This window comes from Vicugna pacos, chromosome 6 (genome assembly GCF_048564905.1).
Source record: "Vicugna pacos chromosome 6, VicPac4, whole genome shotgun sequence".
Taxonomy (NCBI): Eukaryota; Metazoa; Chordata; class Mammalia; order Artiodactyla; family Camelidae; genus Vicugna; species Vicugna pacos.
In genome coordinates this window covers 3,679,168-3,700,911 of record NC_132992.1, presented here as the reverse complement: position 1 = coordinate 3,700,911, position 21,744 = coordinate 3,679,168, and the positions used below count along the sequence as shown (strand labels likewise).

Here is a 21,744-nt window from a genome sequence, read left to right as displayed (position 1 = left end):
TTGGCTAAAGGAGGTTGTGGCTTGTCTGTGGCATCCAGGGACATATAAAACGAGCAACTGTAGAGCACCTCAGAGTTTGCAAGGCACCTTGGACATGCGCTGCCTCATCTGAGCCTTCTGCCAACCCTCCCTCTGCGGAGGGCAGGGCGGGCTGTTGTTACACGAGTTTTGCAGACGGGGAAGCAGAGACCAGAATAACTGAGGGCTTTTTTCAGGGTCATCGTTGGATGTGAGACCTGAATTTAAGCCTGTGAGGTTATAAATCCCATCCCCCTTTCCCACGGTGGTGGTTTCCAGACAAGAGACCTGGATTGGTTAAGGCTGCATCAGAATCACCTGCAGTGGTTTTTAGACTACAGATTCTGTGGCCCACAGAATCAGAATGTGTGTGCGTGTGTGCGCGCGCACACGTGTGTAGGGGTTGGAAGCAGGGAATCTGAGGTTCTATAAACTCAGGTGACCCATACCCTGCTGTCTCCCCTCTCTGCACCACCCCCATCCTTACGCCATGTTCTCTTTGCTACATTTGAGAGCCCGTGGCAGCTCAAGTGAGTATCTACACTCAAAGACAGAGCCAGTATATGAGAAGAATTCAACTCCTCTGTACACAAGGGACCACAGGCTCAGAGAGGTTAAGTAACTTGCTTCAGGTCACACAGCACTCAGATGGCAGCCCTGGGATTCAAAGCTGTGTTCATGGCACCGCTGTCAGTGTCTAATGATGCCCATGACCGTAAATAGGAGGGAGGGAATTCAGGGTGGGAGGGGAATTTAGTCCTCCAGGGTGCATGTGAGTAAGGGATGCTCAGACCTCTTACGGAGTCCCCCCCACATCCTGCGGGGCCACCTACCGTCCAGCCTGGGGGGCAGGCACACTCGCCAGTGATGTGGTGGCAGGTGCCCCCATTCTGGCAGGGGCAGCGCAGCTCACAGTGAGCCCCGTGGCTTCCAGGCGGGCACAGCTCCTCGCAGCTGCATGGGAAGCAGAGGTGTTAGAGGCAGCAGCATTCAGATCAGGCGCCGGGGTCCCAGTGCTGCCAGTCTTAAGGCTCCCAGGCTCCCTAGAAGCTAGTGAGCTCACAGTCAATGGGCAGTCACAGCCCAGGAGGTGACAGCAGGGCAGAGGACAATGACCTGGAATGTTGTACGTTTGGGTCAGTACTTGTGGGATGACTTAAGTGCTTTTAGTGTAAAGAAGATAGCGCTTCTGATGAGGGAAAGCTGAGGAGGCTTCCCTAAGAGGCAGACGTTTCATTTGAGTCTTGAAGGTAAAGTTAGTTTCACTGGGAAAATGGCAGGAAGGGCATGCCAGGCAGAAGGAACAGCATGAGCAAAGGCACTGAGTCGTAGCCACAGGTTCAGCCTTCAAGAGTCTGCCTAGATTCAGAGAAAGGAAGAATCTGTTCCAGATTCTGGAAGGCTCTCAGCTACCACAACAGGCCTATATATAGGGACTGAGCACTGCTGAGAGTCAGAGGAGGATTTGCATGGGGTCTTTGTCTTGGCCCTCAGTCCAATGCCCTGGGCCTGGAGCTGGCCAGACATTCGGACAGGGAACACCCTCTATCAAGGATGTATTTGTGGCTAGAGTTCTTGGGTAACCTCCCAGTCCCAGGATCTGCTAGAGTTCTTGGGTAACCTCCCAGTCCCAGGATCTAGGGCTGTTGGGGAGGCCACTGAGTCTTCAACAGAGCAGGGAGGAGGGTTTCAATCCTGCCTCTGAGGGGGTCTCCACTAAGCAGCCTGGAGGGCTCCTGCCCAGGCAGACGCTCCAGGGAACTGGAGTGAGGGGCTGTTCCGGGTCCGAGGGGAGAAGGTCGAGGAGAGGACACAGGCACAGCGAACTCCTGAAATCTACTCGTGATATCTGCCCAGGGCCCCCACCCCATCTCTGTCTCAAATAGTCTGGAAGGGTTCAGGCTTCAGTTGAGCAGTGGCATTTGAGTTATGATCAGAAGAGAATTCCACGCCAAGGTCTGGGGCTCTGACCAGGAAGAGCCTCCTTGCAGGAGTTTTGCGAGCTCCTCTGGCCATGGGAGCCTCCATCGATGCATGGTCCCAGCTCACACCAGTCGCCCTGGGGCCTGGACGGCAGGGATCTGAGACCTGCACGCGTGAGGCCCGGAGCACTCAGTCCCTCTGCAGGACTTGGTGTCAGAGCGCAGGAGATTTCACAGCCAGGACTATCCCCACCTTCCATCTGTTCTCACCACCCTAGCCACCGCCCGGAGCCGGGGTCTGACCGCGCAGCCGCCCCGCCCCTCCGCGCCCGCGCTTTACTCACTAGACGCCGGTGTAGCCGGGCGCGCAGAGGCACTCGCCGGTGCGGGGGTCGCAGCTGGCGCCGTGGCGGCACTGGCACGGCAGCTGGCAGCCCTTGCCGTGGGTGCCGGGCGCGCAGGGCTCCTCGCAGCGCCAGCCGCGGAAGCCGGCGGCGCACACGCAGGCGCCGGTGATGGGGTTGCACAGGGCCCCGTTCTGGCACTGGCACCGGTTGCTGCAGTGGGGGCCCCAGTGGTCGCTGTCGCAGCCTGCAAGAGAGGAGCGGGTCACGGTGGAGGACTCTCCCCGTGGGCTCTCCTTTGGGATGGGGGGGGTGTCGGGAACAGCCTTCGCATCTCTGCATCTCTCTTCTCTGGAAAGGAGGCCAGCAAGGGGTTTCTGCGTGGAAGCTCTGGCACCTCATAACCTCCATCAGCCCACGCCAAGCCCCCAAATAATCATACAAGCTAAGAAGCTTCTTTCTTCAACCATGCCCCAGTCAGGGTCATTCCATTCCAACCAATGTCTCTGGAAGCCCCCTCTCCTGTGCTGAAACTCTGGAACCATAAGCTATTTTACCTTTCGGCTGTCTCTCTTCTACTTGGCCAGGACCATTTCCTTTCAGCCTGCCTCCCCTCTTCTCTGTGACCCTGCACCCCTTCTTGATGCCTCCCCAGCCCAGCCCAGCTCCCATCTCTCTCTCTGTCCATCTCTTCCTGAAACATTAGCTTTTCTCACCTCTTGCACCTCACTCTCCGTGAACACATCTTCTACCTCCCTGCCCCTCCCTTGGCTCCATCTCCCTGTCACCCTGCCTCTCTCCCTCTCTTTGCTGCTTTTCCTATCAGTCATGCCTACACCCCCTGGTTCCTTCATCTTCAGTTCAATTTCATTACTTTCCAAGCAGCTTCAGAAGGAGCAGGAAAGAGAAGTGTTTCCCTGGGAGGTGACAGACAACCTTGAAGATCTTTCTATGTCATTAAATGTTTCAAAGAGTGATATCTGAGCCACCTTTGCAGAAATTCACACTCTAGGGCTCGGGAAGGAGGCTGAATGGCAGACCACGGGTAGGTCACCCAGCCTGCTGCCACCTCCTAGTTGGACCTTCACCTGGTACGTACAGGACACACGACAAGATGGCCTCAAACTATAGCTTCATTCATTGGAATCCTGGAATAGGGGTGCCTGTGGGGTTCAGGCATGGACAGGCATAAATAATGTTCTAGGCGATGTTCAATGGAGAAAAAGATTGCTCCCAGCTAAGGAATCAGGCAAGACTTCCTAGAAGGAGGGCACCTGAAGTGAGCTGTAAAAGACATCCTACTTGTCCGACTATCACAATGAACAACTGTCCCAATTTCACCAGTGAAAGTCCCTCATTCTGAGAAACCCCTCACTGCTGAGCAAACTGGGATGGCTAGAGACTCTCCTGCCTGAAGACAGGGAGATGATGAGTGCTCCAGGGATTGGAGGACAGAAAGCGGTACTCGAGTACTGGTATGTACAAAAGCACAAGGTTCTGCTGAAGCCAGTGAGGACATGGGATCTTTGAGAAATAAAGGGTTGACGGAAAAGTCACTACAGCCCCACCAACCCTCCTGCGTGTACCTCCCATTTGCTGATGAGGATTCAGTGATCAGTGTCACGGAGACTGTCCATCATCCTTTAGGAGATGGAACCACTCTACGCCTGGAATCCCAATCACCCAGTCTTGCTTCATCTCATCTTCACTGTGCCTCAATATTCACACATACAAACCAAGCTGCCAAACTCTGAGTGAGCCTCACCCTGCATTTTCCACCTGGTACTACAATGAGTGAGGCAATATCAAGTCCAACAGCCAAAGCAATTCTGAGAAAGAAGAACGAAGCTAGGGGGCATCACGCTTCCGGATTTCAAATTATATTACAAAGCCATAGTAATCCAAACAGTGTGGTATTGGCATAAAAACAGACACATAAATCCATGGAAAAGAATAGAGAGCCCAGAAAGAAACCCATGTGTATATGGTCAATTAAGTTATGACAAAGGAACCAAGAATATACAGTGGGGAAAAGACAGTCTCTTCAATAAACGGTGTTGGGAAAACTGGAGAGCCACATGCAAAAGAATGAAACTGGACCCTTATCTTACATTATACATAAGAATCAACTCAAAATGGATGAAAGACTTGAACGCAGGACCAGAGCCGTAAAACTCCTAGAAGATAACATAGGTAGGAAGCTCCTTGACATTGGTCTTGGCAATGGTTTTTTGGATTTGACACTAAAATCAAAGGCAACTAAAGCAACATAAACAAGTAGGACTACATCAGGCTAAAAGCTTCTGCACAGCAAAGGAAACCATCAACAAAATGAAAAGGCAACCTACCAAATGTGAAAAATATTTGCAAACCATATATTTTGCAAAGGGTTAATATCCAAAATGTGTAAAGAGCTTACACAACAAAATAGCAAAACCCCAAACAATCCGATTTGAAAAATGGGCAGAGGATCTGAATAGCCATTTTACAAAGAAGACACACAGATGACCAAGAAGTATTTGAAAAGGTTCTCAACATCAGTAATCATTGGGGAAATGCAAATGAAAACCACAATGAGCTATCGCCTCACACCTGTCAGAGTGGCTAGTACGCAAAAGGCAAGAAATAACAAGCGTTGACAAGGATGTGGGAAAAAGGGAACCCTTGTGCACTGTTGGTAACAGTGTAAATTGCCACTATGGAAACCAGTATGGAGGTTCCTCAAACTGACAAACAGAACCACCGTATAATCCAGCAATTCTGCTCCTGGGTATTTATCTGTAAGAAATGAAAACACTAACTCAAAAAGATTTCTGCACCCTCGTGTTCACTTCAGCATTATTTATAATAGCCAAGACACGGAAGCAACTTAAATGTTCATCAGTGGATGAATGGATAGAGAAAATGTGTATTCACAAATACACACACACACACACACACACACACACACACACACACACACACACACACACTGGAATACTATTCAGCCACAAAGAAGGAAATCTTGCCATCTGTTCCACCATGGATGGACCTTGAAGGCATTATGCCAAGCAAAATAAGAGAAAGACAAATACTGTATGATCTTACTTATACATGGAGTTTAAAAAACAAATAAATGAACAAACAAAAACTGAGCTCATCGATACAGAGAACGGGTTGGTAGTTGTCACACGTAGGGAGGAGGCAGAAGGGGCAAAGATGGTCAAAAGTACAAACTTCCAGTTACAAGATACACAAGCTCTGGGATGTGATGTGCAGCATGGCGACTACAATGAGAAAGAAGAACAAAGCTGGGGGAGTCACGCTTCTGGATTTCAAATTATATCACAAAGCCATAGTATTGTATATTTGGGAGTTATTAAGAGAGTAGATCTTGAAAGTTCTCATCACAAGGAAAAAATTGTAACTATGTGTGGTGATCAATGTTAACTAGACTTAATGTGATGATCATTTCACAATATACACAGATGTTGGATTGTTATATTGTACACCGGAAACTAACAGGTTATATATCAATTATATCTCAAAACAAAAATCAAGTCTAGTTATGGTTACAGCCTGCACACACACTGAAAGAGGCTCACGGGACAGAGAATAACAAATCACCCCATGGTCCGGCGTCTCCCACATCACCCCATCTCTTGGACAAGTACTCAGTGAGTGGAAAGACTAGCAGAATGACCTACTGTATCATTTTTCTACTTTTGTTGCCAAGCACATGTAGTTATATTCGCATAAGTTTAACGCACATATGTGTCTCCACTGTAATACTAATAACCACATTTTAAATGCTCATTTGTGATATTTAAAACCCTGTGAATTAGGTTTTATTATTTCTCCATTTTACAGATGGGGAAATCAGAGAGATTAAGTGACTGCCTAAGGTTAGAGTCAAGGGCAGCCTGGGTCTTCTGGCTCCGGCTCTCTCCACCACAGATGAATGGGGTATTTTCTGAATGATGATTCTGAGGAGAGGAACTTAAGAGGTGCCTTGGGGACAAGGTGGCAGTTGCAAAGCGCAAGGGCAGGGATACTACAGAGATTAGCCACGTTCTCCCCATCATCACTGTGAACAACCCTGGGGCTGGAACAAGGGATTCCCCATGTTGCTACGACACAATTACTGTCCTCAGTCCTTGGCTCTGTACTGAGCTGTTGGAGTCCAGAGCCCGCTTGTCCTTGGGGCAATTCCAGGACAGGCAGATACATTTTGCTTGTCAGAGGGGACCTCTATTCTCTCTGTCACAACCAAAACCCAGTAGGAAGCAGAACTATGCTGGGACAGGGAGCCGGGATATTGTCATGAAGCCCACGCACTAATTCTTGGGTGCTTCTGTTCCTCCACGCATCCATTCAACCACCATTTACCAGGCACCTGCTAGTCCCAGAAAGTGTCCCGTCCTCTTGGAGCGTATAGTGGGGGCAGAGCCATAGGAGCAGCACTGAGGGCAGACTGCAGAAGAGCTATGATAGGGGTCATTTGGGACATCAGAGGAAGACACAGGCAGGTGTGAACCCAGGCTGGGGGTGGCCAGGGAAGATGTTCTCAAAGAAAAGGCCTGATGGAGGGGTAAGGATGGGGAATGGATTAAGGCAGAAGAAGTAATACATATAATTGCTTGGAGGTGGGAAAAAACTTGAACGTGAGAGAAAATAGAAAAAAAAAAAGGTACGTGTGTCTGGAGTGTAGACTTTAAGGGAGAGCAAGGTACGAGGGGAGGCCGGGGTACCAGGTCCAAGGGCTCTGTGAGCCGTGTTCAGGGAGGCAGATTTCACGCAAGGAGCAGGAGGCTCTGAGTGTGTTCTAAGCAGAGAACTGACACGATCAGGTGTGGCCGTAGAAAGAAGAGAAGGGACAGATTCCAGCTGTGTTTATGAGGTTGAATCAGAAAGGACATGGAGATTGACAAGGTGCTGAGGAAGGAGGAGGGGGCAGGGAGGACAGCAGCCCAGCTCTGGCTTAGGCTGCTGGGTGGATGCTGGCGCCATTGCTTTACGGAGACACAAGGGGAAGAACAAATACTGGGAGAGAAAGAATGAGGTGGATTTCGTTCACTATGTTGGAGGTGTCTCGGGGACACCCAGGAAGGCATTCAAAACCCATTCGCCTACCCCTCACGGATGCCCTCACACCTGAGTGCCTTCGTTCCTCTGCTCCTCCATTTGACAAACATTTACCGAGTACCTGCTAGTGCTGCGAAGTGTCCTGGCCGCTCAGAGCGTACAGTCTGGTGGGGACAGAGCCACGCGAGGAGCAGTGGTGGTACGCTGCGAAAATGCCATGACAGGGGCAGGACAGGGCGTTGGAGAAGCAAGAGGGAATGCAGTTCTATTAAGCATGACAACCTGGGCTCTCAGACCGCAGACTGGTGTGTGCGCACACGCACCTGTACATGCTTGTTTCCGTGTGTGTGTGTGTGTGTGTGTTTTATGGGGCACCAAGAAAAAGAGGTCTATGTCACATTACGAACCCATGGAAATAAACAGACAACATCTGTAAACTGAAAAAGCAAAGCAACTCAGAGCCACTAATACAGGGGCAAATAACCCCTCATAGCTAAACTGACAGGAAGAAGTTACATTCAATTTATAATATTCTGATTAAGGAAGCAGGGAAGTGTGTAATCCATTCCACAGACATTCCCACCAGAGTGATTAAGTGGGAAAAAAAAGTTAGGGTTCACAGGGAGAAGCTCCAGGTATCTTAAAAAGTCCACTTAAAAACACCTCATTCCCCAGCAATGACAGAAATGAGACGGTGAGTCAGTTATCTACCCTGTTGAAGGGGAATAAAAACTATCATCATTAAAATTGCAACAGGACTTCGCATTCTTCCACAGACAATCACCAGCTCTTTCCAATTTGGCTCTCGGATGTCACCCCCTCGCACACACTTTTTGGTTTCTGTCACAGATGCTCCTTCCTAATTATATTTGGCTTTGGCTGGGTTTTCAAGTGGGCGTATCTTCGCTGGGCAGTGAGTGAGCGCTTGGGGCACTGGGAAGCGTGTGGCCTGGCTCGTTCTGTCCCTTTAAGCTGGCCAACTCTCACCCGTCCCAGCCAGAGCATCGCCCAGCTGACCTCTTCCAACTGCGGGGCCCGACCTCCCCTACCCCGAGGGGAGTGACTGCGTCTCTCCCTTCACCGCCAACCTTGACCTTGACTGCAGACAGGCTTTAAATGTTTAACTACACTTGAAAGAGCAGTTTTAATATGTGCCAGGCCACGAGATAAAGGCATACATTTTCTCATTCACTTCGCACAACAACCCCTTTATAGCGGGTTGCCGATTAGGAAACAGAGGCCCAGAGAGGTTAAATACCTTGTCCAAGGTCACACAGCTGGGGAGCGACTGGGTGTCTGAGCTCTAACCCCTGCTGTCCCACTGGGTGTGGCCTGGTGTGGGTGGACGAAGGGACCTGGGAGGTTGGCGGCCAGCCTGGGCTCACATGGCCACCTTGGACAGTGTCCCGGGAGCTGTGGGCCTTATCCAGGGATTGGTTTATGTGGGAGTGCTGGTCACAGGGCCCAGGTTTTTCATGACAGCCCCTATTTCCCATAATTTTATTCTCTTCAGTTAAGGTAATTTATTCAGAACTTTTTCTATTGTGAAAAAACACATATAGCATACATTTTTCCATTTTAATCATGTTTAAGAGTACAATTAATTCAGTGGCATGAACTGCACTTCCAGCGATGAGCAGCTATCATCACTATTTCCAAAACCTTTCCATCACCCCACATGGGAACTCTGGAACCATTAAGCATTAACCTCTCATTCTCTCCCTTCTGGCAACCTCTAATCTACTTTCTCTATGCATTTGCTTCAGCTAGATATTTCACATTAGTGGAATCATACAAAATTAGCTTTTTGCGCCTGTCTTCTTTCACTTGGCATAATGTTTGCAAGGTTCCTCCATGTCATAGTGTGTATCAGGATTTCATTCCTTTTCATGGCTGAATAGTATTCTATTGCATAAATACGTCATGTTTTCTTTAGCCGTGCATCTCCTGAGGGACACTTGGGTTGTTTCCACCATTTGGCTGTTGTGAATAATGCTGCTATGAACAGGGGTATACAAGTATTTTTTTGAATCACTGAAGATCATTTATTAAAGGCACAACTCACCATCTTTTTATGCCTTTATTGCCTTCCTCTATTAGGAACAATAACTCAGCTGACCATTGTTTTTCTGTCACGTTTATATAAGCAGATTTAGGTACCTTGTGTCCAATCTCCCCCACTAGCCTTGGAGTCTCTGTGGGTTACAGCGCCCAGGGGGGAGCTGGAATGTGCTCCTGTTTGTGGCTGCCTCTGTCCCTCACATGCACACAGTCTCACCCAGCATCCAGCCCAGAGCTGGCCACAGGAAGAGCCGTCAGCAGCGCTGACAAGGGGGCCTGCCCAGCCCTTCTCCAGCAACCAAAGAGCCCCCTCCCAGCTGCTCGTGGGAATTCACATCCTCAGACAGTGGTCCTCAGCCTGGCCGCTCATCTGCACCACTCTGCAGGTTTTAAAAACCTCTCATGCCTGAGCTTCAGTCCTAGACACTCTGATTTAATTATTCTGGAGAGGTGGTGTCCCAGGGACAGGTCCTTTAAAAGAGCTCAGCAGGTGAGAACTACTGTCTTTCTGGTGATCTGCGTTCTCACTGGTCCTCTCAGGGAGAGGGGCAGGAGAATGCTGAGCCTGAGGTGGGAGTGAGAGAGATGGATGGTGTCTCCCATTCCATAGACGGCAACACTGAGACGCAGCAAGGAGGAGGCAGTGTGGCCACTGACATGAAGGTCAAGGGATAGAAATAAACTGGGGATCCACTGTCTCTGAGCTGCCCCGGCCTGTGCTGGAGTCTGGGCCAAGTCCCCACAGCTCCCGCTTAGCAATGGAAAGGCTTGACCCAGTCAGAGCATCTCCCAGGAATGGCCCTCGGCCCTGAGTCCGCTCCTCACGGCCCCCATGCCCCCACCCACCCCAAGAAGAAGCAGGGGTGCTGCCAGGTCACGGGCTTGCTGCTGAGTTTACAAAGCAGCAGGCGTGGAGGCAGAGACGGAGCAGCAGCTGCCGGAAACCACTCCAGCTGATAAAAAAAAAAAGTGACTTCCCAGAGAGCGAGGCCATTTGTTAACAGACTTGCCCCAATAAAAACACAGGCAAACCCACCAAAGCTGAGCCCTTCCACTTTCCCCAGACGCAAGCTGCAAATCTGAAGCAGCATGGAAGGGTGCGCCGGAGCCAACGCTGGGCAATCTTGGGCAGCCCCCTCCCCTCTCTGGGCTTCTGTGTTTACATCTGTAAAATGACAGACCTGGATCAGTGGTTCTTGCTTGGGCACCTGGAAACAGGGGGAGGGGGGGATTAGGTTGTCACAAATGATCAGGGACAGTCCTGCACAAGGAAGAATTACGCCCTCCACGTGCCAGCGGCGTCCGCATTAAGAAACACCAGCAGGTAAAGGTAGGGGTCTCTTCCCGTTCTGACATTGTGTGATCCTCTGCTCTGTTGCCAAAGGCCCCCACCTGAGAAACAGGCGAGAGGAGACAGGGTGGGAGGTAGGTTTGCTCCGGTGTGGAAAGGAAGATTTGAGGTGGTTACCCAGGCTCGGAGCCGAGCCAGTGCTCTGCCGGCTAACTCTCCACCACTTAGACTGCTGGAATGAAATATTAATAGACCAAGGTCCTGCAGATGAAAACCCAGATCTCCTGACACAGTCCCTAAGCCTGGCAGATGCTGACAGCACAGGATTATAATGATGTATCATTAGCTCTTAGTGATCTATTTATTACACTTGTTACTTACTCTGTGTTATTTAACCACACAGTCTGTGTCCCTCAAACCTCTGAGGGGAGGTGGGATTCGGTGGCTGCACACAACGCAGGCTGCACCCCCACGTCTCGCTGGTCCCCTGGGAAGGGGGCGGAGGACTAAACACACATGCAGGAAAAACGCTAACCCTGTGAGCCTCCAGAAGGCCAGCTGCCTTCTCATAAAGGGTTGTTTCGCTTAATCCTCTTACTGACCCTGTGCCATTTGTTCAGACCTCACCTTGTTTCAAAGAGGATTTGAGGCCAACCATGTGAGGTGGAATATTATTGCATATTTCAATAGAGAGAACTGAGGCTTAGAGACATCAAATAAGCAAATCAGAGTTTCCCAGCCTCAGCATGATCAACATTTTGGGCCAGAAAATTCTTTGCTGTGGGGGCGTCCTGCACACTGGAGGATGGTTAGTGGCACCCCTGGCTTCTGCCCATTAGAAGCCAGTAGCTGCCCCCCTGCCACCTTCACAACCGTGACAACCAAAAAGGTCTCCAGATATAGACAAATGTCCCCTCCAGGAGAAAAGCACCCTGAATTGCAAAAGACAGAGTTGAGGGTCAAAGACTGGTTTGCGTAGTCCTCAGCTTAGGGGGCATCCTGTGTACCCCCCTACATCTTCCAAGTCAGAAAACTGGTCAGAGGGGCCAAGCGACTTGCCTGTGGTCACACAGCTAATGCACTGCAGAGCTAGATGTGAAAGGAGCTGGCCACGTCCACCCAAAGTTTTTCCCACCCTCACCACACCAGGTTTTGGGGGATGAGCTGGGCTCATTTATTCACTTGTCAGTGTTGAGCACCCACTCTGTTCTAGGGGCTGATCTGAAAAACAGACAAGCAGATGGGAAACACTGACCCATCAGAACATGGGGTGATGGAGGGGTGCTGAGAAAGCAGTGCTGGGGCAGTTACAACCAGGAAGAGCGCCCACCATCAGGGCAGGGGCCCGGCAGCTGGATGGATGGATTTGGGGGTAGCAGGGTAGGAGGAGGGAACGAAGCTGGTAGGTACATTAAAATGCCTTGAGCAAAGTCAGTGGCTTCAGCTCATTGCCTTCCTCATCTCCATCACCACAGCCTCGACTGCAGCTCCAGGCAACCAAGTCCGTTTTAACCAGACATCCCACCACCAGTCAGGAGGGAGTGGGGAGACTCAGTAACTCCATTCATTCAGCGTTCTGCATCTCTCTGTGGATGGATGCATCTGGAAACCGGCACTAGGCCCTTGCTACAAAGTCTCACTGAGTCCGCCTGGCGTTGTACCATTCAGACTCCATTCCTCAGGGTCTGCAGGAATCCCCTATTAAGTTGCACATCAGCCCATGTTTGTGTAGGGGTGTGTGTGGGGGTGGGGTTGGTCACATCATGGGGCATTATCAGCCATTAATACCCAGGTTATCTGTTAATATCCAAGTGGCAATTAGCAGACCTGGGAGTCAGATTAGGAAGGGTGTGTGTGTGCGTGTGTGTGTTAACGTGGAGAGAGGAGACGGGAAGGTGTTTTCCTTTGCAGAGCAAGGAACCAGCGTTGGGTGTGGTTAGGTGATTTGCCCAAGACCTAACAGCCGGTGTGATCTCTGGCCTTTTCTCAAATGGGGACATCTGACAACAGAGCCTTGAACCACAGAGGATCGGAGGCGGAGGCAGGGCGGAGCTGAGCTCTGGAGCTCATTTGTGCCTGTGCTGTCCTTGTACAGAGGATGCTGAGGCCAGAGGGGAAGGGCGATGGCCAGGTCATCGGTGAGAGGCGGGGGTGGGGGTGAGACCCCGGGCCCTGCGAGGCCCCTGGGCCAGCTGAGCAGAGGCTGCTGCTGACTCTTACACTGTCGCCCCCTTCCCTGGAGCCCAGGTCAGGATTCATGCACCACCCCGCTGCATCCTCAAATCCTCTGCCCTGGGCTGCAGCCACCTCTGATGAATGCACCTGGCCGGCCCCCGCACTTTGGCCTCCGACACTTCAGCAGAGGGGTCAGTGAGGCCCAGGGTGAGACGTAAACTGGGGGCAGCCCCAAACGGCCCCAGGGACCGGCCTGAGCTAGTCTGTCCTCAGCTCAGCTCAAAACCTAACACCCCCACCCCACATCAGAGGCTTTTAATGAGGGCCTGGCTCTGGCTGCCCAGCTCCCTCTGATCTGCCTGCATCACTGCCTTTGAAGCTTCCCAGCCCCAAAGACCATTTGTCTCCACAATTTGCCTAGAAAGCCTCATAAATCATATCTGTGCACAAAGGAACGAACTCTTTGGAAGAGCCTTTCAAAGGCGGCCAAGACACCACAGCCCCGCCAGGGGGCCCGCTGCCTCGGCCTGCGCCCTCCCCAGTCCTGCGCCCTCCCCAGCGGGGCCCAGCCCTCATCTCCCTTTCAAAGCTCCTGAGCAAACCCCGGGCTGAAGGGAGGGAGGGGGCGACTGGGGATCAAAGGGAATTTGGTGAAGCTACGCCAGGCGCGGGAGTGGGACCCCCAAGACGTGCCAAGGCTCTGAGGGAAATGAACTCATAGGCGGAGCAGGGAAGGACACAGGAAGGTCATGGATTCCTAGCCTGTTTCCCACGAGGTCTGAACTCTTTCTGTTCAACTCATAGCCTTGTCCACCATCTTCCCATCATTCCGCCTCGCTCTGACTTGCTTTAAACAGTGAGGCCCGGTCTGGTGGAGGAGCCTCTCTCTGGCTCTGTCGTGGGCCTTGGGCAGGGAAGGTACCACCCTCCCAGGCCTCAGCATCTCCCTTGGCAGAGAGACAGGATAAGCCCAGATGATTGCGTGTCCAGCTGCCACCCATGGAGTCCAAAGGGTCCTATGCCTGGGGTGGAGGCTGGGGCCATGACAGGGGCTCTGGACTCCCCATTTCCACAGCTTCAGAGCTGCTGAGTTTTCTGCTGGATTCTCACACGAGGACAAAAGATTAAGCAGCTAAATCAGGGGAGGGCGAAAACCCAATTGTTAAGATGCTTTCTGCCTTTAAATGTCTATGTTTAATTCTTCTCCTAGCCAGGAAGTTCTTCCATACGTCTGACTGAGGAATCTCATGCTGCAGTTTAAAGTAACTTCTACTCCTTCCTCTGCTCACTCAGTGAGCAGCCACTTCAGGGCCAGCACTGCAATGGGTACTCACGGGGAAGCAGCCCAGGTGGTGCTCAGGGTCTCTGACTTTGGGAAGCTTCCTGTCTGGCACTGCAGCCAGCCTCCCACTGGGAAGACACAGAGACTGGAAACAGAAGCAGTGAAACTGGAGGTCAGGTAGAGGCCAGCTTCCCTCCTGAGCCCGCAGAGCACATCTGAACTAAAGCCGGGCTCACCTGTGGCCCTGTTCACGATGGAGCAAGGTCTTTCTCATCAAGTGGGGTGGGGGGAAGGGGGGTTGGGTAGAGGGGCTCCCGCTGCTCATCAGGGATTCACAGGCACAGGGAGAGCTAAAGCAGGTGGGGGTGATCTGCATCAGGGAAGGCTGCGGGCCAGGGCAGGAGGGACCTGGAGCCCTCCACCCCAGCCACGAATCCTGGGAGCCGATGTCACACGCCGCAGGCCTGGCGGAAGGCTGTTCTCGCAGCAGACACAGTGGCTCCTCTGGTTGTCCTGCAGGGCTTACGCCACAATTGTCCCAATGAAACAGATTCACATCTGAGCCATTTTTCCTTTTGGCAAAGGCAGTACCTGGGGCCGGCTTGTACACCTGGTGCTTTGGATCAGCTTGGCTGACACTTACTGAAACTCGATTAGATGTAAGGTCCAGACTAGGTGGGGCTTAAAATGGGTGGGAGGGCCCGGTTGGTCCTCAGGGGCCAGGGAGAGATCCAGGTCAGACACAGTAGCTGGGGGTCACATGAGACAGACCGGGAGAGGCACTTGCTGGAGGGGAAAGTGCGCTGGGAAGTTGGGGGTATGGTGGGGAAGGGGTTAATCTGCCCAGGGGGGCCTTGGGGAAGAAATGGAATTTGATTTAGGATCTAGAAGGAGGGATAGGATTTCAACTGGTGGGAAAGCAAGGGGAAGACAGTCTTAGTGAAGGACAGCAAAGGCAAGGAGGGAGAATTCAGGATGCAGAGCAGCCTGGAGGGAGGGGTACACATGGCCTGGCGGCAGAGGATCTGGCGAGCGGGCTGAGGGGTTTGCTACATTGAAGGAAGGTTAGACCACTGCTTCTCAGACTATCCATTATCTGATTTGTCTCTTTTCAAATCCATCACAGACAGACACACAGTCCTCACTAAGCATGACTCGTATGCAGGTCACACCACGTGGCTCTCACACTACGGCCCGCTCGGCAGAGGAGTCCGCCAGCTCAGCTGTCACAGCAATGTCAAAACTGCTCTAAGTTTCTAAACATTTACTATTAATTTTCTTATCTCATCACTTGCCAGGGACAACCCCTGGACTTTGGGTCTGTGGACCACCCAGAATGGTACTGGGCTAGAACACAGCTCAGAGGAAGGAAGAGAGCAAACCAAGACAGGTTTACTGGAGATCTGGCTGGGCAAGGTTTCTGTCCAGCCTATCTCCTTTGGTAAGTCCTGTGGACTCCCAGAGGCTGCTTAAAGGGTTAGGAACTTGGGAATGATGAATAGAACCAAGGATAATGTTAAAAATATCTATTAACTGGGGACGGGGGTTAGGGTGTAGCGCAAGTGGTAGACTGCATGTTTAGCATACACAAGGTCCTGGGTTCAATCCCCAGTACCTCCTCTAAAAAATAAATAAGTAAACCTTATTACCCCCCCCCCCACCAAAAAACCTATTAACTTATCATGGAAAAGAATCTGAAAAAAAGTACATATGTATAACTGAATCACTTTGCTGTACACGTGAAACACTGTAAGTCAACTAGACTTCAATTAAAAAATGAAAAAAAATTAAAAGGCAGAGTAGGGCACTCTCTGATCGGAAATGCTATGGGTGGTGTGGGTGCCTGCTGGTATACCCAGGACAGGCGCCCTGTTACAGACGAAGCCTTGTGGGCTCTTCACAAGCGTATCTCGTTTAACCCTCCTGACACCGCCGTCATCTCCATTGTCAGGCGAGGAAACTGAGACACAGAGAGGTCACATCCTGCCCAAGGAGAGCCTCTACCCTCCATCCTCTCCCGACCTCTGGCCCCCTCTGGGAGTTATAGACACCATAATTATAGTCTAGGCCCCTCTGCTGACTTTCTGTGTGGCCTTAGGCAAATCACATCCCTTCTCTGGCCCTCAGTCTCCCCACTGTAAAATAGAGAGGGTAGCGCTGGTTGAGCCCTAAGATTCCTTCCATCTCAGACATGCTGAGGTCTCTGAATCCTGGAGGAACTATCAGAGACAAACACTCAGGGATGTGGAGAACAGCAAACCCGAAGGAGGAAGCAAAGTGTTGAATCTTGGAGCACACGTGTGTGCTCTGAATTTCTGCTGACAGGCACCCACTGAATTATAGGCATAAATAGCATTTTCACAACACAGACAAAAAATGCAGGTTTGCCTCACTTTATACAACCCATTCTTCCAGGTCCTTGCACAACTGACTTGCTATTTGGAATAACTCTGCTTATCTGTAAACCTTCGACCTTCCAAAGCACTGCTATGCTTACAGGTCATCAAAGCAAAGGGAGGCATTCCTATTGCTCAGATGGGTAGGCTGAGGGCCAGAGAAATGGAGCAGCTTACCCAAGGGCCCTGGTCTGGTTAGGAGAGCCAAGATTGCACATCTTCAGGCTCCACATCCACATCCACCGTTCTCCATTGTACCACTTCCCCAGGCGGGTCACTTAACACAGGGCCCACCCATCAGCAGGAAGTCACGTCTGTTTGGTATGTGAGGTCTCCGGCTCACTCTGCCTTGCTATTTGTGTCACGGTCCACTTGTCCCTGCACAGGGAGGGGCTTCGAGAGCAGCTCCCAGCTGGGCCTGCCAGTTGGAGGACACTCTATCCATCACTGCTGGGTGAGGACCTCTGGTTTCCCTGGAGAGAGGAGGCCTGAGGGTGGAGTGACAAATAGCCTTCCTGTCTATTGAGAGTTATTATCAAGGGACAGGACGGGCTGCTCCTGGGATCCGCTGAGGATGAAGCAAAGGAAAGACACTTCTACGGCAGCGGTAGGAGGTCTGGACAGTTGGTCATTTGTTCCTTCACTCCATAAGACTTTACTGAGTGCCTACTATGTGCCGGGCACTGGGGATCAAGTGAGGAACAAAGCACCCAGGGTACTGTCCTGGAGTGAACTGTCCAGGAGCAATAAAGGCCCCTATTCTGGCCTTTGTTCCAACAGCACCTCCTCAGAGCTTTCTTGAGCTGCCCTTTCCAAGGTCTCTCCCCCATGCCCCCAGCTTTTAATTTTCTTCTTTTGAGAACTCATTCTATCTGATATTACACAATCACCATGTCATATACTTATTCTCATCTTTCTGTTTGTTTTTTGGGACTCCCACAGAACATCAGCTCCGTGAGGAGCTGTTTCATTCTCTGCTGTAGCCCCAGCACTGGAGCAGTGTCTGGCACATAGCAGATGCTCAGTAAATATTTGCTGACTAAGTGAGCGAATTAACAAGGAGATATATAATCATAAATTACAATAAGGGTATGAAGGTGCAAATAAGAGCTTGAAGGTAAACAAAGACAGGGGCTTCCTCTCAACGGGGAGGTCAAGGAAGGCCCCTCTGAGGAGGTGACATCTCTGCTAAGAGCAGAGGATGAGAAGGAGGCAGTCGTGGCCAGAGCAGGAGGTAGGAGACTTCCAGGCAGAAGCAAGAGTGGAGCAAACATCCTGAGGCGGGAAAACGTTGGCAGAGTCAAGGCGCTGAAGGGAGCAGCACAGCGGGGATGCTGTGAAAGCAACAGGTGAGGGAAGGGCCCCAGGTGGGGCAGCCGGGGCCAGATGTGGCCACGGCAGGGAGCTGGGACTTCCTTTTAAGAGCAATGAGAAGCTCTTGAAAGATTCTATCGTGACTCCCCGAAAGGAATAAAGCAGGACTTCCCTGTGCGCAGGACTTACCACCCTGGGCCAGGACCCTTTCTTTGGTCCGTCACCATCCTGGGTCAGCCAGGACCTCCTGGTATAAAAGAGGGAGGCGGGAGGATGTGAGCAAGAGCACCCTTCCGCCTGGTACCATTGAGGTGCTCCCCCATCACCCCACCAGCCAGGAGACATTGGGGAGGGGCGGGGTGGGGGATGAATGGGGAGGAGAATCAGTTGGGGTAGCTCAGGGCATCCGCATCCAGGTGATTCAGAAAATGTGCTGACAGTTGTACACAAGCTGCGATCTCACCAATTACGTGCCCCTCCAGGAGAGGCGAGGCCTTGCTAAATATAGTCCCTTACTGTTTTATTTATGTTCCTGGATACCAAGCAGAAACTCCTGAAGCCTGTCTCACCCAGCACTAAAGTGGGTGCTGCATTTGCCAGAGGTTGGAGGTGAGGGCCTGGTCACGGTGGTGGTGGGTCTTCCCGTGCAGCTGAGAACCACGAAGAGGCGACTCAGGAGTGCGGGGCAGGCCAGGGCCCCTCCGGGAGCTGACTGCCCAGCCAGATACTGGGTGAGGAACACGACCAGCTCGTGAGCAAATGTGACGGGGTTAACGACCCTTAGGATTTTGGTGACCAGGGTGACCACTGCAGCAGGCAGTGGCAGGTGGCTTCATGAAGCAGGATACCTACAAGATAACCTTCTAAGGACATCCCTTGAGCTCATACGAGCCTGGGACTTTCGAAGGACTCGAATGAGCTTAACTTAGCAAAAGTGGCCGGGGCCTCAGCACCTCTCATTCTGTTGAGGGAGTGGTGCTCCACCTCCTCCAGAGCGCCCATCCTTGTCCTCCAGGTAGGAGTCACTCCTTAAGGCCCTGCAGACCCCACCCAGGAGGCTTCTCCATCTCCCAAAACCCGCCTTATCCATTAAGGCTCAGATTAAATGCTCCCCCTTAGAGAAACTCCCTGCTCCCCGCATCAATCCACATTCACTGTGTCTACTGCTTATTTGCCTTATTTAAGGTGGGTGCTTACCTATCAGGCCCCTGAGCTTTGCAATCGCGCAGACCTGGGTTCAAATCCCACCTCTGCCTCTTACCACCTGCATGACCTCGGGCAAGCTCCGATGTCCGTTGGGACTTAGCTTCCTCATCTCACCTACAAAATGGGTCTAACACGCCTTAGAGGGTTGTGGTCGGGAGATGGTGTAAAAGTACTTTATTCACTGGCTTGCAAGTAGCAGGTGCTCAGTGCTATTCCACAACACGCTCCCCAGAAAATGTGGAGATAAATAAATGAAGAAACAAAGTCATCCATCAAGGTATCCTGTTATGTGCAAGGGTAAACTCATTAGGTGGCTGAGTTATTAGCTGATTTAATAGTAATGGGTCATTATCATCACCACCTGGCTCGTCATCACCTCCACTTTCGGGGAGGGACTTGGCTTGGGCTTCCATGGAAGCCAACCCTGATGTGATTATGTGGGGAGGGGAGGGGAGGGGAGGGAGATACAGCACAGCTGGAGTTAATCCGCCTGGACCTCTGGGACACAAGGAAGAGCCCTCTGGCTGCAGCGGCGTACAGTTATCGCAGTCAAGGGCAAGGGAGCCAGGGCATTTTTCCATCAATCCCTTGGTCCGGTCCTGCCCCTGGTGGAGGGTGGCGGGGGAGGGCGTCCGCTCTCCTGCAAGTCCCGCCGGCTGTGTGTACTGTGTTCCTGGTAGAGCCGCAGCTGTTTGTCACAGCGGCCTTCGGGGTGTCGCCATGAGCACTGCCAGCTTGGGGAAGCAAGGGCGTCTGAGGCAGGCACCAAGTCCGTTCCCTTCCCCACTGTATACACAACGCCTAGCATGCTGTCTGGTATGTGTTAGGCACCCAGTGTTGATGTATGATGACTCAATGAGCAATTCATCAACAAACCTACATAAGAAATGGTTAGAGGAGCTGAGGACAAAAAGATGGCGTGGCTCCTGCCCTTTGTCCTCACGACCTGGGGGTGGGGGCGGCATGATGACACATGAAACAGACAAAGGACAAGTCTCACTAAAAGTCCAGGAGCTAATGCCCAGGGAGAGGTGGGGGCACACTGTGACCCCCCAGGCTGGGGAGTCTTCATGGAAGAGATGGGACTCGCTAGGCCTAAAGGAAGAGTGGACTTTGGGGTAAGGGAGAGCGGTGGAGGAGGCTGAGAACAGGGTGAGCGAAGGCCTGGAGGCAGAATGTCATCACCGGTTGCAGGGATACTGTGAGTAGGAGAGTGTTGGGAGCATCTCCAGTTTCTCTCATCAGGGCTAGAGTTGGGGGTGGGGAGATTTGGCCTCAGAGAACTCACAAGAACAGGGACCTGGGGGTGTGTCTAGGAAGAATCAGGGTGGGGAGCAGCCTCCAGGCAATGTGTGTCTGTGACTCCAAAGCTGCTGGGAGGGCTGGAGTCCCCATGCCTATCCACGTGCCCCATCTCCGCACCATTAAAGTTCCTCTGTGTCAGCTCTGTGCAGTGCGCAACCTAAGCATCTGTACCTGGCAGCCCTGCCTGGCTGGAATAAGGGAGGAGAGGGGGATAAATAGTGCTTAGAAACTGAGGGAGAGGGGCGCTTCCCCAGGCTGGAATGCTTGAAACTCCACACCAGCACTCCAGATCCCAGGAGAGGATGCTGTCATTACCAAGACTCAGATTCTCTGGAAGCTGAAGGACTACAAAGGTGGTCCTCATTCTGCAGTGCCTCCCACCCCTGGGAGGATGGGAGACTTAGCAGCTGTTTCCCCTGTGATGTCCCTCCATCTCTCTTTACCTGTCTCTGTTTTCATCTTTGCTGCCTCTCTCCTCACTCTCCCTGCCCCTACTTTCCTCGGCCCTACTCATCCTTCTCTCATCTCCCTCCCCCAGTGGCTGGGACCCAAAGGGGTGGGAGTGGGAGGACTAGGTGAGGCTGAGGCCCAGGACATGCTGGGAGATGTGTGGGAGGGCGTTCGGTGGGGAGGCCCTCTGAACTGGATGTTTGAAACCAAAGCAGGTCCCAGTGGGCCTCCCCAGTGTGTGGGGTTTTCTTTTCTTTTCCTTTTAAAGCATTTCACTTTGAAAGGAAGCCAGGCCCAAGTGAAGGGAGTGGGATAAACTCAGGCACATGATCAAAATGCCTTTGAACCTGGGCTGAGGGCGCTGTGGTCCTCTCCTGTTCTAGGTCAGGGGCTGCAGGAGGCTGGGAAAGCCTTGATGCCTAACTGGCAGCTAATTGAATACTGGGAGCGGGGAGTGGAGTCGGGGCGGAAAGCAAGTTGTTCAGGGCTGGGTGAGTGCCGCTCTTTTCAACTCAGTGTAAAAGCAGGTGTATTACGGGTTTTCTTGAAGGCATCTAGGCGGTGGATAGACAGGCTTCTGTTGCTTAATGAGCTCATGGTTCACGCTGTCTCCAGCTGGGGAGCTGGTGGAGGATTTTAAGGCAAAGTTAACACTGTAGTTAGTGCTAGCTGGCTACCTGTCATCACTCAGGATCGGGAGAGGCAATGATCTAATTAAAATGAGCAAACAGAAGACAAGCTTCTCAGCAGAGCTCTCCAGGTGGGGGAGGGGGAGGTCCGGTCACTCACAAAGCCCAGAAGAGCCCCAGACAGGTTTTTTTTTTTTCCTCAAGGTTTGATGTGGACCAAGGAGAACTTGGAAGGGCTACTGTGGTCACCGGATGTGGAACTGAGTTTGGGGCTGGGCATTAAGGCA

The 21,744-nt window shown here is 51.8% G+C and overlaps 1 protein-coding gene across 1 annotated transcript in view; it reads right to left on the bottom strand.

Moving 5' to 3' along the window:
• MEGF11 (multiple EGF like domains 11) overlaps positions 1–21,744 on the bottom strand; it is a 332,515-nt gene that overhangs the window by 70,640 nt on the left and 240,131 nt on the right. The window contains exons 6-7 of the mRNA XM_072962208.1: positions 2,285–2,531; positions 852–972 (exon numbers count right to left, since the gene is read on the bottom strand). Of these exons, the coding sequence (XP_072818309.1) occupies positions 852–972; positions 2,285–2,531 (368 nt within the window). The remainder of the gene's footprint in view (positions 1–851; positions 973–2,284; positions 2,532–21,744) is intronic.